The following is a 14,629-nucleotide window of genomic DNA, read 5'->3' on the forward strand; positions in this document are numbered from 1 at the left end:
ATATTACATATATATATTTGATAAAACGTGTTTAATAACAGTGAAGTATAATATGTATCACTGATTACATTTTGGAAAAGTACAATTTCGAAGAATCAATTTATTTTTGATTTCTAAATAACCAAAAACGAATACACATTTATCATGAACTTTCCTTATTATGTGACTTGCATCAGTAGTAGTTCGATTAGTAACAAATTCTTTGCTTGAAAAAAAATAAGGAAATTTTGAAACAATCATGTTAATACACCATGCGTTTTATATTGATCCGTTAAAGGATGATTCTATTTAATAGTCCATACATTTTTTAGGAATATTAAGAATTATGGTACACTAATATCTACCTATAGTCCAGATTAATGACGCGGAACTCTGTGATTTACTAGTTTTTCCATTATTGTGCCCAGTAATTGTCCGTCATGACAAATATCTCAAGCATTTTTTGTGATAGTAATCAACGAATTATGCGATCGTTATATAAGAAATAACGAAGCCTTCGTATGTTATCGTGTCGTATGAACTGAAAGTATGTCCATTTCATGAAGCAATCGTAAATCTTTGAAGGTTCAGCAATAAATTGTTATCACTATTCATCTGAACGTTAGATTATATTGTAGTCTTCTCGACTCGAAAATTAACTGTTCTTCTATGTTATACATTTGAATAAATTTGTATTATCCGCATCCAAAATTGTGCGGAATTTACAAATAAAAATATTACAGAGATGTTCGTGTTATCGTACAATCGGATTATTTATTATTATTGTTATGCAGTATCGTTGGTATCTAACAGATATTAAAAATAATAAAGCTTATGCCCATTTATATGTAGTTGAGAGTTTCAATTTTCATAAATAAGCATATTAAAATGCACATAAATGTCAGAAAATGCTATATATGTATATAATAAAATTTCTAATAAATTGCTCCTAATAAATTCACTGTAAACAACTTATCGGCAAATATAAACCGCAATTTCAGCTACTAACAGAAAATTGAATTAGACAAATTCCTCAATAAACTGACAGGATTAATAAATAGCCATTAATTTTGCTTCAATCAAATAAATGTACGTGCAGACTTGCAGACCATTACTGTCGTAACACATAGCGACTCGTAGACACGATAATGTTATCGAATTCAACGAATCAGCCTTTAACTGCAAGTCAATGTTCTCGTCGATGCGCATCGTTTGAAGCTATCAGATTTTTCTTTTCTTTTCCTGTCTTTTTTTCTCTTTCTTCTCCTGTTCCCTCCTTTTTTTTCTATCCCACTCGCTATTTATCTTCTTGCTTTTTGCTCCTTCATTCTTACCTCTCGTTCTTTTTGTACTTTTCTTCGTCTCTGAACTTTCGTTTCGTGGTGCAACCATTTAGGATCGGCGACATTTCCGGTTACGAAGTAGCAGCCGTTACAAATAACGACCCGATAAAGGCGATCACTGAAAGAGCAGAATTTATGTGCGTGTATATGTACTCACGGTTGGTCCAATTAAGACGACCCAGTGACGCAAGATTCCAACGATTCTCTAAGATTTATTCATAGCCTCTAGTCGACCACACGCAAAATCAATAAACATTCTATGAGCTCAACGGATTGAAAAAAACTGATTTCATTTGCTGTTAATTATAGCAATTAACTCAGTATCAATTAAGAAGAAAAATTAATTAGAGGAACTGAGAGCGTTTAAACTGAACTGTGTAATTACGGTATAAAAATTGAATAATTAACCCGCTCATTGGCAAAGTATACAAAGTCTCAAAAGATTATATGGTTTTATAAAGGAGAATATAAGATATAATTATACTTATTACTTATCGCTATGAAACTATTATAAGAATAATTGCCCGATAGAATCCGTTAATAAAAAGCTCTTTGATCATTCGATTTCGTTTCCTAACAAAAAATATCTCTCGCGAAGTCGTCGAAAATGCTCCTTCCCCAAGACGCAAACTCTCAGAAATCAAATCACGGTACAATCAGCGATTAAATTTTTAACACTCGACGGTCAATAATCGCGTTTGATAATCATTATTAAATCAGAAACTTTTATTACGAAGTTAGAAGTATACAAGCAACAATTGAAGCGTTTCGCGGTATCAATAATGACTTACTTAACGAGACAGGAAGTCGATGTAATCGATCCATTAATCTGAGACAGCTAACGACATGGGAAATTTATATCGATGGACTAAAAAAGAGTCTCACGCGGAGGTAACAATCGTTTCCGTTGGCCTCGTAGAGAATTGGGAGGTCGCTCGTTCAAACGATCTCGAGGGTGAAAATCCAGTGAAAGTACACCTGGCGCTACCGTCACACGCAACTACAAGGGATGTCGTGGGGCGGGGTAAGGCGCGAAAAATCTACACGAAATTCCCTTGAAATTTTTCCAATGGCAGTGTGACCACCCAGAATGTTCGCACATAAATTCATCCATGACGGAATTCATAACAATTAAAGAAAAAGGCGTCGGTGGTCAGAATACTATGGGCTGCCGTTTCAATGTTTACGAAGGTGAACTTCTCATTGTCGTGAAAGCAACCACGTTGGTCAAGCCATGCCGACTTTTCATTATAATATGAATTTTAGGGAAAGCTACTTCCAATATCCTGTGACACATGCATTCAAAATGCATTGCCTTTCTTGCACGATTGTGTGAGTCTTTTAGCTTCAATTTAACATACGTTTTATTCAGTATTTCATACTAGATTTATGCATTTTGAATAATTTGCAATCTTATTTTTAATTGGACGAAACTCTTTATGGAAATCTGTTATTAACATATATGTGCAATTCAATATTATTTTAATTTCAACTTTATAATGTGTATAGTGAAGTACGTATCCGCCTATATAGCGTAAAAATGGATTTTTTTACCATTCTCGTTCTTATGATTACTTTCTTTCAAGCTTTCTACTTGCTTTGTGGGTAGCTAATCTTGTTGCCAGTTATGGGATTGTATTGTAGTCAAGCGTGAATAGCCAAACCGTACCTAATTCAGCGACTAATGGTTTCATTGTGACTGCCCGCATTATGTCACAGGATAGCAGGAAAAACGACATTTTAAAAATTTGTAAATAGAAACGACCGCATAGCATTTCAATAAAAAGGAATAGTTCGGAAAAATCAAAATATGTCAAATGTAGTATTTATATTTATTCACAGAAACTCCGAAATCCATATTTTTTGCATGATACGACCAGAAAACCTTCTTCGGAACCCTCGACACATTTATACTTTTAAAATTATACTTGAAAAATGATCAACGAGAATATAAAAAAACGAATAACATACGAATTCACCAAAATCAACAAAAATTTCTGTACTTACAACTTACAGTATCTCATCACTATTAAAAATTGAATTAAATAATAATGCCCTGATAAGATAAAACCAATCTATTCAATCTGCTTTCATCGATCTATCATATTCATTTTAGAGGACGTTCGAAATATATCAGGACCGATCGATGTCCACAAAGAGTAAAAATTGAGTTCGGTCCTAATTGCACTGTTCCCCTATGAAACTTTCTTTCGAAATAGTATGGTCTTGTATCTGGTATATAGCGAGCAGGGATAAAGATCAAGAAGGGATCTCCTCTAATGATCGCATTGATCGCTGACTTAATATTCTCTGGACGTCCGTACTCGATTTAACGAGGGCGGCACTGCTGTGGACCACAAAGCACGCGTGTGCACGCAGGTGAAGCAACGGCCGAGAAATAGACCGGCTATTCTCGATTCGAGCTGGCCCCTTGATCGAGAAACGTGCACCGCTGACGCCAGTTAGCTGCAGCCGCCACCAAGAGAAACGCGCGGGAACCTGTCCCAACCAGGCCGACAGATAAGAAACTGCAAGATAAGATACACTAATTGAGAGATCTTAATTGGAGGCCGCACAGGACCTTTTCAGCCTTTTTCGTTCGCGGACATACCGCCAGCGTCACGGTTATTTCTTCCGCGCGTTCGTGAATCTCTTAACTTCATACAAATATCAAGTAGACTCTTAAACTTAGAAACTCTTTTTCGCTTTTATTAATATTTAATTTCGCGATATATAGAATATCTTTTAACATAATTTTTCAAATTCTTGTTACGTATAAGGTGAATATTGAAGCGCATAATGGAGAATATCGAACGTTTTCTATCTTGTTTTCAACACATTTGGAACTTTTGTACTTTTGTACTTTTTCAGTAACAGCAATTTTTCTAAACTATAATTTTAAATGGAAATACAAGAATTTTTACTGGGGATTAAAGAAGTTCATAGATGACAGATATTCAGTAGAACTGAACATTACTAATAATATTAAATATTTCTTCATCGCTTGGAAACGTTTGCGTTCTCTCGTTCTCTAAAAACCATGGTTATGGCGTAGCGTGCTTTGGATTTACCACAAGATCATTTAATAAAGATCTCCATAGAACTATGTGATGAACTTGACGCGGGCAGTCGCACGACACAAATCTAGTATTTTTCGTGGTTGATACCATCTGTCCGAGTATAGGTTTCACGTGAATCTGGTCCCCGAGGTAAAAGACACTAGATCGTCTGGGCGAAAGCGGATCGCAAAGCAGGTATTATCCCGTAAGATAAAGTTTCCGGTGGCGGAGCTCAAAAATGTCCAACGACGAAGAAGGTAATCTTAGGATCTAGATGCGGGAACGCAGGGTACGGGGGACATATGCCGAGGCAGTGGCGCGTGAATCTATACGGGACTAAGGGGAACGCATAGTGAACCGAGGTGACTGAATGAAGGACAGAAAGGGGTAGGAAGAGGAAGAGAAAAGGGGGTGAAACTTAACGGCTTCGTTGATTCCCAGACGCGTGATTTCTAGATCAAACACTCGAGAGCGTTAAGAAGGAAGTTGGAAGGGGTGCTTATTCGAGTCGGCCGGTCTGTGTAAGAAAAGGGGGTGTCAACGAGCTGTTACGAGGGGTCGAAATTGGGGGACCCACTCGTTTTTTTTTTTTTTTTGGTTATTCTCCGTCTCGTTTTTATACTACCAATTCTTCGTATTTCGATCTCTCTCCTCCGATATCCCCGTGGTAGAGAGAAAAAGGGGGAGGTATACAGCCAAGAGGATTTTTGGACATTATTTAAGAAGCCCTTCAGAGTCTAGTTCCAAGGAAATCAACGGTCGGAGTTGGAGTGGCAGCGGGAGTGAGTCTTGTATCTACACCTTCCGCCCTTCTTTGTATATAGAAGAACGTAATACCTTCAGAACCATCGTAGTAAACAGAGAATCCAATGGTCCCGATCCGATCTGATCGCCACGAGTTGTTTGATTTTGGCTTTCGGCCTCGAGTGATTTGAGCGGATTTGCGCATCAACGGACATACAAGTACCTGGTAAATCCATTCTCAGGAGGACTAAAATACTCGATAAAATCTTCCATGAATTGTATAATATTCATAAAAGCCGGTCGTTGTTTAATTACGATATTATTTCCATTGAATTTTAAATAACCGAACGTTTTCATATCTCGATAGCAAAACAATCAATGCTCAAATAGGGGACTTAACATTCAAATGCATTTTGTTAATGGACATTAAATAACGCCAAAATAAAATATTTTATGTAATCCACGTTTGCTTCAAGTGTGTTTATACATATTTGTATAGAGCAGAGTGATTTTTAAGATGTTGTTTAAGTAACTATATGATTTTTATTTGCAGATAATACTTATATATGATAGAAAAAATTAAAAGTATCTCGTATACTATACACACAATTTATTTTATAAATAAGGGAACTCTTATATAACATATGATCAGTCTTTTAAAGAAATTATTTTTTACAAACGAATGGAAGAACCTCTTCAAATGGCAACCTTAATTATCATATATCGAAATTGAAATGCAAGATGAACTGAATTTTTATATAGAAATATTTGTTGAATTACTCTATATTTATTGAAGTTTTGATGAATGCTTGTTTAGGCTTAATATTCCCTTCCAATCGTAGATTGCTCGCGTATTCAGTTTATATTTCACAACTCGTTACCATATAAACGGTTATAAATCATTTATTTTTCCTTTCTTTATACAGACGTTTAAGACTGAAGGGTTGCTTAATTACCAGTATTAAATTACCGGAGAATAAATCTTTGGCAGAAATTATTTTGTAATAAATTTATTCACTTTGCATAACTCGTTGACATAAATCAAACGATAACGACTTTATCACTATCGACTGGTTTAACAGCCGCTCCTTTAACACTGCTTCGTTCAATCTCGTATGAGTAATTACTATTACTACTAATCATTTCTGCTTGCACTGTATGTGCAACTTTGTTCAAATGTTTTTATTGATACTGACTAAATGAAAATGGCATTTTCTTGTTCTAAACTGTATTATGAGTAATCAGTTGTTATAATTATTAATATGTTAAAAAAGAGTAAAGTATTAATACATTTCATACAATATCCAATATAAGTAAAAAGAATTCTAAATAATATAGATATAAAATATATTCGAACTAACATTTAACGCATTTTACTTTAGAAATGATATTTAGAAAGGTAACAAAGAAGCTTAAAAACCTAAGAAAATACATATAAATTTTTCTATCTCTCTTATTATTGTTTACTAATTGATTTGTGGCTAAGCGTAATACGTTTGCGTAATAGTAACGAAGGATGAGGTGTAACTGAAATAAATACCACAAGTATGTAGCAGTGTATGAGCGTGTATTTGACAGTGTTTTTTCTCTCTCGTACGGCGGCACACATTATTAGAATTCGCAGTACGTACGCGATTTAAGTTGGAATGTTATATTATTGCTAGTTGCTCCAGGCGTGCTGCACTCGTAGTAACGAGCTGCTTTACAACGGAACCAGCATTCTCGATACGATTAATACTGAGAATCGTAAACGGTTCGAAAACGATTTCGTTTAGCTCAGATGCCGGAGGTCGTTGGACATCAACCAGATAATGGCCTTGTTCGGTCTTTCTCATAGAAAAATCTGAGTTCGTGACTTATTGGCCGATGTCCAACGTCCGCCGCCCATGGAAACGCAATTTCCGATTTCCCTCGACGCGTGTACGAGCGAAGCACGTCCGGGATACATCGACACATCGATTTTAGTGGGTAACAGGTGGGTCTCTATATTACAACGCGAATTACAATGTAGAATAACATTATCATCATCATCGTCGTCGTCGTTCGTTATACAACAATCATCGTAATAATTATTATCATCGTTTCATCGCAATCGATCATCGCGGTGTGCTTAAGACAAATCAGTATTAAATATCTTACATACACATCATCTTCCATATATATATTTATACTTTACCTTTTTTTTTTTCTTTATTCATTATATATACTATCTATCTATAGGGTAGTCAGATTCATCTCTCGTGTTTCATTCGTTTCTTTATATCCTTTTTTGCCGTTCGCGTTTGTAGATTGTGAGAAAGTAAAAAAAAAAAAAAGAAACAAAGGAGGGATTGATAGGTCGCTTCGGTGCTCGAGGTCAAGGCACGCGTCAACGACAGGAAACTCGACGAATGTTTTTTTGTGCTATTTTCGCGTCATTAAAAATACTACTTGTTTTCTTTTCTTAAATTGCTTCTTAAAATGCTAAACGCAACTAGATACTCGTGTCGCTCCGAAATATCGAAATATGATCGTAGAAAAAATGTGTGAAGTTTCGTAATATAAAAACTAAATGCCAAGTGACTTGACATCGAGCAAACTCATGATTCTAAGGAAGTACGCTCGTCGAGAATCGTTACGCGCTTTCCCGCAATGTACGTCGATTCTTTGCTCGCTGTTCGATGCAATAGAACAGGAATAGAAGAAATTTTCACGCATAAATATCCGTTCTTTTAGTACCGCTTCTAATTGCTGCAAACATCGCCGCGATTCTCGACGCAGTGTTACGTGACGCTACGCTTACACATACAAAACGAGTAGGTTAATTTTTACTGGTGGAGTTACAATATCATATTACAATACAATATTTATTTTTTTTTCTTTCTTCCTTAATGGTCAACAGCTGGCATTTTTTATTCTGTTTCGCGCGCGAAATTTTATCGTACTTAGCTTGCACGCGCCACGCACCGATAGATGAAACTGTGAAATAAAACGATGTAGAAATAGCATTTTCCTAATTTTATTGTTATCATACTTTCGTTGCTTCGAAATACAATACAATAAAATTAATGGCGCATTAAACTTGATCGATAAGAAAAGCCACGAAAAAGGCGTCAGAGAAAACGCAACTGATAAAGTAATTTCACGTGTTTATGTTCAGCTACATTTTCAATTCATCAAACGGAGCGTGGCATTTCTACGAACAATTTGCTGTCTACTTTTTTTTTCTTTTTAGCGACACGTACAAACACCATTCGGGGTGGAAATAGGGCCTCTACGCACTGCCACTCGTACGAAAATGAAATTAACTAATCAGGTATTGAGTATTTTCGGATTTAAGACTGATAACGTAAAGATAGAAGGTGAGAAGAAAATAAGTACAACAATGAGAATGATATCGAATATGGTTACTTAAAATATCGTGAATATGAATAGAAATATCGTTTCCATAATTATTTACGTCAAATAAAAAAGAAATTGCATTGAAACGTCACACGTCCGCTAAACAAAAGATAATATTCTACATATTATACAATAACAAATAAACCGATTTCGATTAATTTATCTTGAAGTATTAAAACGCGTTCTCCAAGAAGAAAAAGAGGAATGAATAAAATGATGACTTCGTACGAAAATTCATGAGCGATAATGAAAAAAACGAAAAAGCCATGAAATTGGCGATAAGTAAAATAAGAGAGAGCAGCGCACATTTCCGTACATATACGAGGAAAAGGTGTTCTCGGGCGGTTTGGTTTTCGTACTATCTAAACATGATTTCAATAAATAAGCTACCTAGGGAGCGAGTTCTTTTTGGGAAAAAGGGGTAGACGCTCCTCACGTGGCAAATCTGCGAAAACGAACGAATCAGGGATGGCTCCATGCGACTTTATTTCGTACTTTAAATTACGGTGTACACGAGCGGTTGTCACCGATTTAGAAAAGCACACAGGAGGTAAAGCTACACGGAAAGAATTCTCACGAGGCCGAGGAACGCTACCCTTTGATTCTTTTCGTCGAGTCGCCACCGCTTCATATACTCGTGTACCTAACCTAGTAATACAGTCTGCGATAGCGTCCTAAGGATTAACTTCATTAACGATCATATAATATATTACACGCAGTCACACGCGTTCAGAGGCAAATACGTACGCACGCCAAAATGCACACAAATAATTAAGCTCGTACACGAACACGCAGTTTAAGCCGATACTCTCAGTAATTATTTCACTCTCATTCCTATCAGAAAATAGATTTTCTGTATGAATTACACCCGTTCGACGCGATGAAAACCCCATCGAAAGTAATAATCATATTCATTATTTCAAATACATGTATAAAATACTCAGAGATCCTGTTATTATTTGTCCATTACGTTGTCCAACGACTGTTTTCTGAATAGAGTTTACGAAAAATATATATACACTATCGCGTATATTGCTCTCCTGAAATTACTGCATACCGATTCTCTGTTTAAGAAAGTCTCTCTGTTCGTTTGTGTGTATGTGTGTGCGTTCCGAGTAGTCGACTTTCACGCACGCGTGTATATCTTCTGCTTTTCTTATATTTTTCTTTTGTATAAATAATATCGATTAGAATAAAAGGTAAAAAACGGTCAGGTGAATGGAGCAGCCGTTGATAAAGTAGCGATTCGAAAACGACTGCAACGCGAGCTTCGACATCAACGCGACGGTGAGAACTGCGTGTACGTCGCGAGCACGCACGCACGCACACATTATTCATACACGCAGGCAGGCAGGCACGCATGCACGCACGCACGCTACATTAGGCGGCGTAATTAGCACAGCGAGCGAGAGAGTCTTGCGCAGCGTGAGCTCTACTGCGCGAGCACGCCAGAGAGTTACACCTTTTCAGCGCGTCTCTATACCGGAAATATTTCCTTCCTGGACAAATTCCATCGTCACGAATAAACACGCGATCCGAAAGTATAATTATCGTTCCATTAAATTCCGATGATCGACATCGAGAGAAACGTTACGGCTAATCAACGTGATTCACTTTCGATTTATTTTCGATTAAACCCGATCGCCTTTTATTAAATCCAACCTACGTACACTCGACATGCAATCACGAGACCGTAGAATCGTTTAAGTTCGAAATTTATACCGAAGAAAATAATTCCATAGACGTATGCTGTTCGTGCATCTCTCCGCGCATCTATTGCGGTTTGTGACAGCGCTTGAAGCACGGTAGCTATCCGATTGCGCAACGATTTAGGCCGATCGCGCGCAACATATTCATCCATCGCTAAATCGACTGATCCTAGACTTTCCGACGAATTCGCATTTTTTTTTCTTTTTTTTTTTTTTTAATTTTTCTTCGAAACTTTAGCTATTTCTCGTATAGTTTCGTACGCGGAACTTTGGATTATTAAACGAGACAACGAGAACGATCGATAATCGATGAAAATGAAAGAAACAGTACGCCGTTGACCGACGACTGCCAACTAATCGTATCAAAAATTTAGCGATGGAACGAAAGGGGGGAGAAATTATGATATCGTGCATACTTGCCTGAAAGGATTCAGTCGGGGCAAGTGTGAAATGGAATTTAACGACGCATAACGAAAGCTCTAGCCAACAAGACTGTCATCCTGCAAGTTGGTACGCTCGTGTCTTGCGAACAATTTTTCGTTGTTGCTCGTCTCTTCTGTGCAGCGAAATTGCGGTTGGTCGATAATTGTTGTACGCAAGCGAGCAGGAGACACACGAGGCGAGCTTAGCTTTGTTCGTTGCGATCAATCGAGGCGCGTGCTTCGAGCCGCGTTTCACGTGGTGCCGCGTAGTGGGTTCCTGAAATCTCGACCGTACGTTCCACCAGCGTATTTGGCAGTCTGATCTCAGGTTCTCACAGGTGTAAATGAGGCAGTCTTGATCGGCGAGCCAGTGCGCGGCTCAATACTTGTTGGCCTCGAAGAGAGGACTCTCGAGCCGTCTTCGCGGTGCAGAGACCTTCTCGCCAGGACGCTTCCAACTTCGATTCGGGTGTCGATAACGATGCGTCGTATGAACGATCTCCCTCGTACTGTCGGCCTGCAACAGGGAGTTCTTCGTGGCCCTCATCACGGGCGACGGTTTCCTCGATACCACGTAAGGATCCCGTGGGTCCATTCCGCCCATGTCCGCGTTCACCAAGCTGTTGTGGTGATCGATGTCGGCGTGAGGATTGTACTTGATGAAATTGAAGCACTCCTGTCGACCACGATGGTTCTTCATCGGTTTGCCAAACTTGTTAAAGCCCAGATACCGCGAGCTATCTACGACGCTTCTGTATGTCAGATACGAGCCGTTGTAGTCCTCGTAGAACTGACACATGGGACCCTTTTGCTTCTTAGGCTGGAAACAAAATAATAGACTCTTTTCATACTTGTATTTCTGATGCCATATACAGGCTTGCGAATGTATTTGGACACTTTTAGACGTCATTTATGAATATATTATCTTTGCAATAAGTAAAGTATTTTTGTGACTCAGGGAATATATATGTTGCAAAAAATAGGCAAGTATTTAGCTACTTCTGAATGATAATCTATACCGGAACTTCATTTATTTCAATTTATCAGAGAAAAGAGAAACAGTTCACGTGTATGATTGAAATTCATATAATAGGTGTTTACTTATTTTAAGTTTAATGGCGAGGAATTCATTTAATCGAGCAGTCGTTAAAATTTTGTTCTAAAACGAACGGAGTTATGGAGTCTTTCTATAAATATACTTTGTTAATAATCTCTTAAAATAATAATAGCAAAAACCGTTGTATTCTAACTGCCAGAAACACATTAATGATTGAAACCATTCATATTTTCACTCGCAAATTACACTTTTAGCGAAGATGTTTTCTAGGTAGCCACTGGTAAAGGGATAATATGAGCGATGAATATAAACGTCTGAACCGTACAATCCGGTGCATTTACTAATGCCTATAAATTTACTCGCTCTTTCATGTTGATGAAATATGTCTACTAATTGGTAGGCAAGTAATTACCAGGCCGATGGGTTTCCATCGCTTGTTGAAGCAAATGTATCGCTGGCTTTTCTCCGCGAAGATGTACAACTTCCTACTGAAGTCCTCGGACTGAGTCGTAAGTTTTTCTGTAACATTAAACGCAAAGACAAATTCAATTATTAAACTGAATAAATTACACAATATAAACTGATGAATATTACTATGAATCAATTAGTTAATATAAATTTTCGATCGATCAGGATGAATTGCATATAATGTAATTCCTTTTGCAAATTCCTAGAATCACTTCAAAATCACGAAATAACTAACTATTCATTTGGAAATTATAGATTTACAGCCGTATACTTTCGAAGATTTGAACAATTTTCTCTAAAATGTACAAATAAAAGCTTCTTTCTCTTTCATTATATACTTTTTCATATACTTTTCATATCATTGATCGTTGGCAGTTCTAGTGTTAAACTACTCATCTCCACAATTCAATATCTGCATATCTTAAATATAAAATAAAACAATAGCCATTAATGAATTATGAATTTTCAAAAGATTCAGTTAAAACTATCTCGCGTTAACCTCATGAACGACGTCGCGTTGAAGAGGCAAACGAGTAACCTAAGGAAAACTAATGGAGTTTATAAAATCAGGCGAAGGCATTAGTTATCGGGGACAAACCGCAGGATACAGGAGGTAAACCGTTTTGTGCGTTCGGTATGCGAGCTGGCATATTTCCGAGAAGAGACCTCGTCGAGGTTTATAGCGCGAGTTGTACCTACATCGATGCTCAGAGACCCTCTTCCAGGCACTCTTCGGCACTGAGAAAGGAAGAAAAGGTTGGCTAAGCTTGCCGCCGAGGCTAGTTGGTGCTAATGAAGGAGGCACAGACCGACCGGTGTGTACTTTGCCACTTAGCGGGTCCTGTCGTGCCTCGACCCCGAACCGTGCACGTTGCGCTATGCTTGCTGCAACGGCGTGTCTCCCTTTTTCTTTCGCACCAGCTATTACGAAATTCTGCCGACCCGAGAAGTAGGCGTCCTTTGTTCCGGATAACCAAAGAAAAGAAAAAAGGGCTGGCTTACAGGTGCACAACCGACGCTTTCGAGCTTACCATTTGGAAGAACAGAGTGCTTGTGAAACGGCTGTACCACGAATATCGTGCTTGTAACGGGATTATTTTATTTGTGCACCTTCAGAGAGATTTCACTGCATGATATATTCCCCAGGGCCATTTTTTTACAGTATGCTATGCTATTGTTAGGTATAACAATGTTTCTAGAATAAAGTGTTCCATGAATTGAAAAAATAATAATTGCCTGAGTTCTTGTCGTTATCTTCATATCTGTGGAAAGTAATACGATGACTTTAAGAAATTTATACGAATCGATCACATGAAAGTATTTTTGAAGAGAAGAAGATATTTTGTAAGGCAGAATTTAAGTTTAGTAATTTTGTACATTCGATATTTATAATATTTATTAGATATTTGTATAATATTCAGACTTACGAAATGATTGTATAATAAGTGTAACTGGTATACAGAGTGCAGAGAATTAATATTTAAAATTGTTAGTTTTATTTATTTCTTCTTTTAGATATTAGTAGTAGTAACTAGACGCGAGAGTCTCCATCTTGAAAGAAGATGTGCAACTTTCAAGAATGTATGTAATGGGGTTGTGCACCTTGCTTAGTTCACAGTGATAATGTAGATGGAAACTGTTTTCGCAAACATTTTAGCAAGAATTAAACAGAAACTAAGTGGATGCTTGATAACTGTTAAGAAAAGTTTTATAACGAATGAACGGAAAGAACGAAGCAAGATACACATCGCTATTCGAAGTTGATGAAGTCAATGATAGACATCGATATAGGAATTTAGTTAAATTCGAAAATATGTAAGAAATATCTTGTCTATTTTCTTTAATTAATTGTTTGCAGTGGCCAGTATAATAAATTATTATTACCAACTCGGTTGAAACTAAGGTTGAGTCTTATAATTTTTAGAAAAGGTAGCTTCGTTCTAAAAATGTTACTAGTTGGGGTTAATAGTTATCAAACGTTTGATCAATATTTTTGAGTCATTCTCTATAGATAAAAAATCTAAATTATAGTCTAATATTTCCCAAATCAAAATATGTTCATACATAAAGGAAGTTCATATGATTTACCCGCATTAGCTTAATTTCCCGACGTCAAAAATAATAAATTTTCGCCGCCGTTATGAGACGGGGTTTCTTAATTGATAGACGCTTGACGATATAAAATATGATGTCATGATTATGAGTTTTTCTGGCTTCTTTGTTTGCGGGCCATATGAGAATGGGTATAAGCATCATACGTAGAGAAAAGGAAGGAGGTAAGTCTGCAGGGTGGCCCATTTGCTGGAGCCTCGTTAAATTCAAGTGGTTCTCGTCGGGTACCTTCCCAACATCGAAATCAAGAATGTCCCCGAACTGCCTCGTAAAGTCCTTCTTTCTCTCTACTAGCTCGCCTCTCTTTCCCTCCTTCGTTTTCCTTTTACATTTCGTTTTCTCTCACCGCCTCCTA

At 37.3% G+C, this 14,629-nt stretch overlaps 1 protein-coding gene across 3 annotated transcripts in view; it reads right to left on the bottom strand.

Annotated features, from left to right (window-relative positions):
- Positions 1–6,675: 6,675 nt before the first annotated feature.
- The window catches only part of LOC117236966, a 126,348-nt gene continuing 118,394 nt past the window's right edge, over positions 6,676–14,629 (bottom strand). For all 3 annotated transcript variants that reach the window (XM_033500455.1, XM_033500444.1, XM_033500463.1), the window contains exons 4-5: positions 12,107–12,213; positions 6,676–11,457 (exon numbers count right to left, since the gene is read on the bottom strand). In XM_033500455.1, the coding sequence (XP_033356346.1) occupies positions 11,017–11,457; positions 12,107–12,213 (548 nt within the window). In that variant the 3' untranslated portion in view covers positions 6,676–11,016. The remainder of the gene's footprint in view (positions 11,458–12,106; positions 12,214–14,629) is intronic.

Source organism: Bombus vosnesenskii, unplaced genomic scaffold (genome assembly GCF_011952255.1).
Source record: "Bombus vosnesenskii isolate JDL3184/JDL3185 unplaced genomic scaffold, Bvos_JDL3184-5_v1.1 scf7180000013264, whole genome shotgun sequence".
Lineage (NCBI taxonomy): Eukaryota > Metazoa > Arthropoda > Insecta > Hymenoptera > Apidae > Bombus > Bombus vosnesenskii.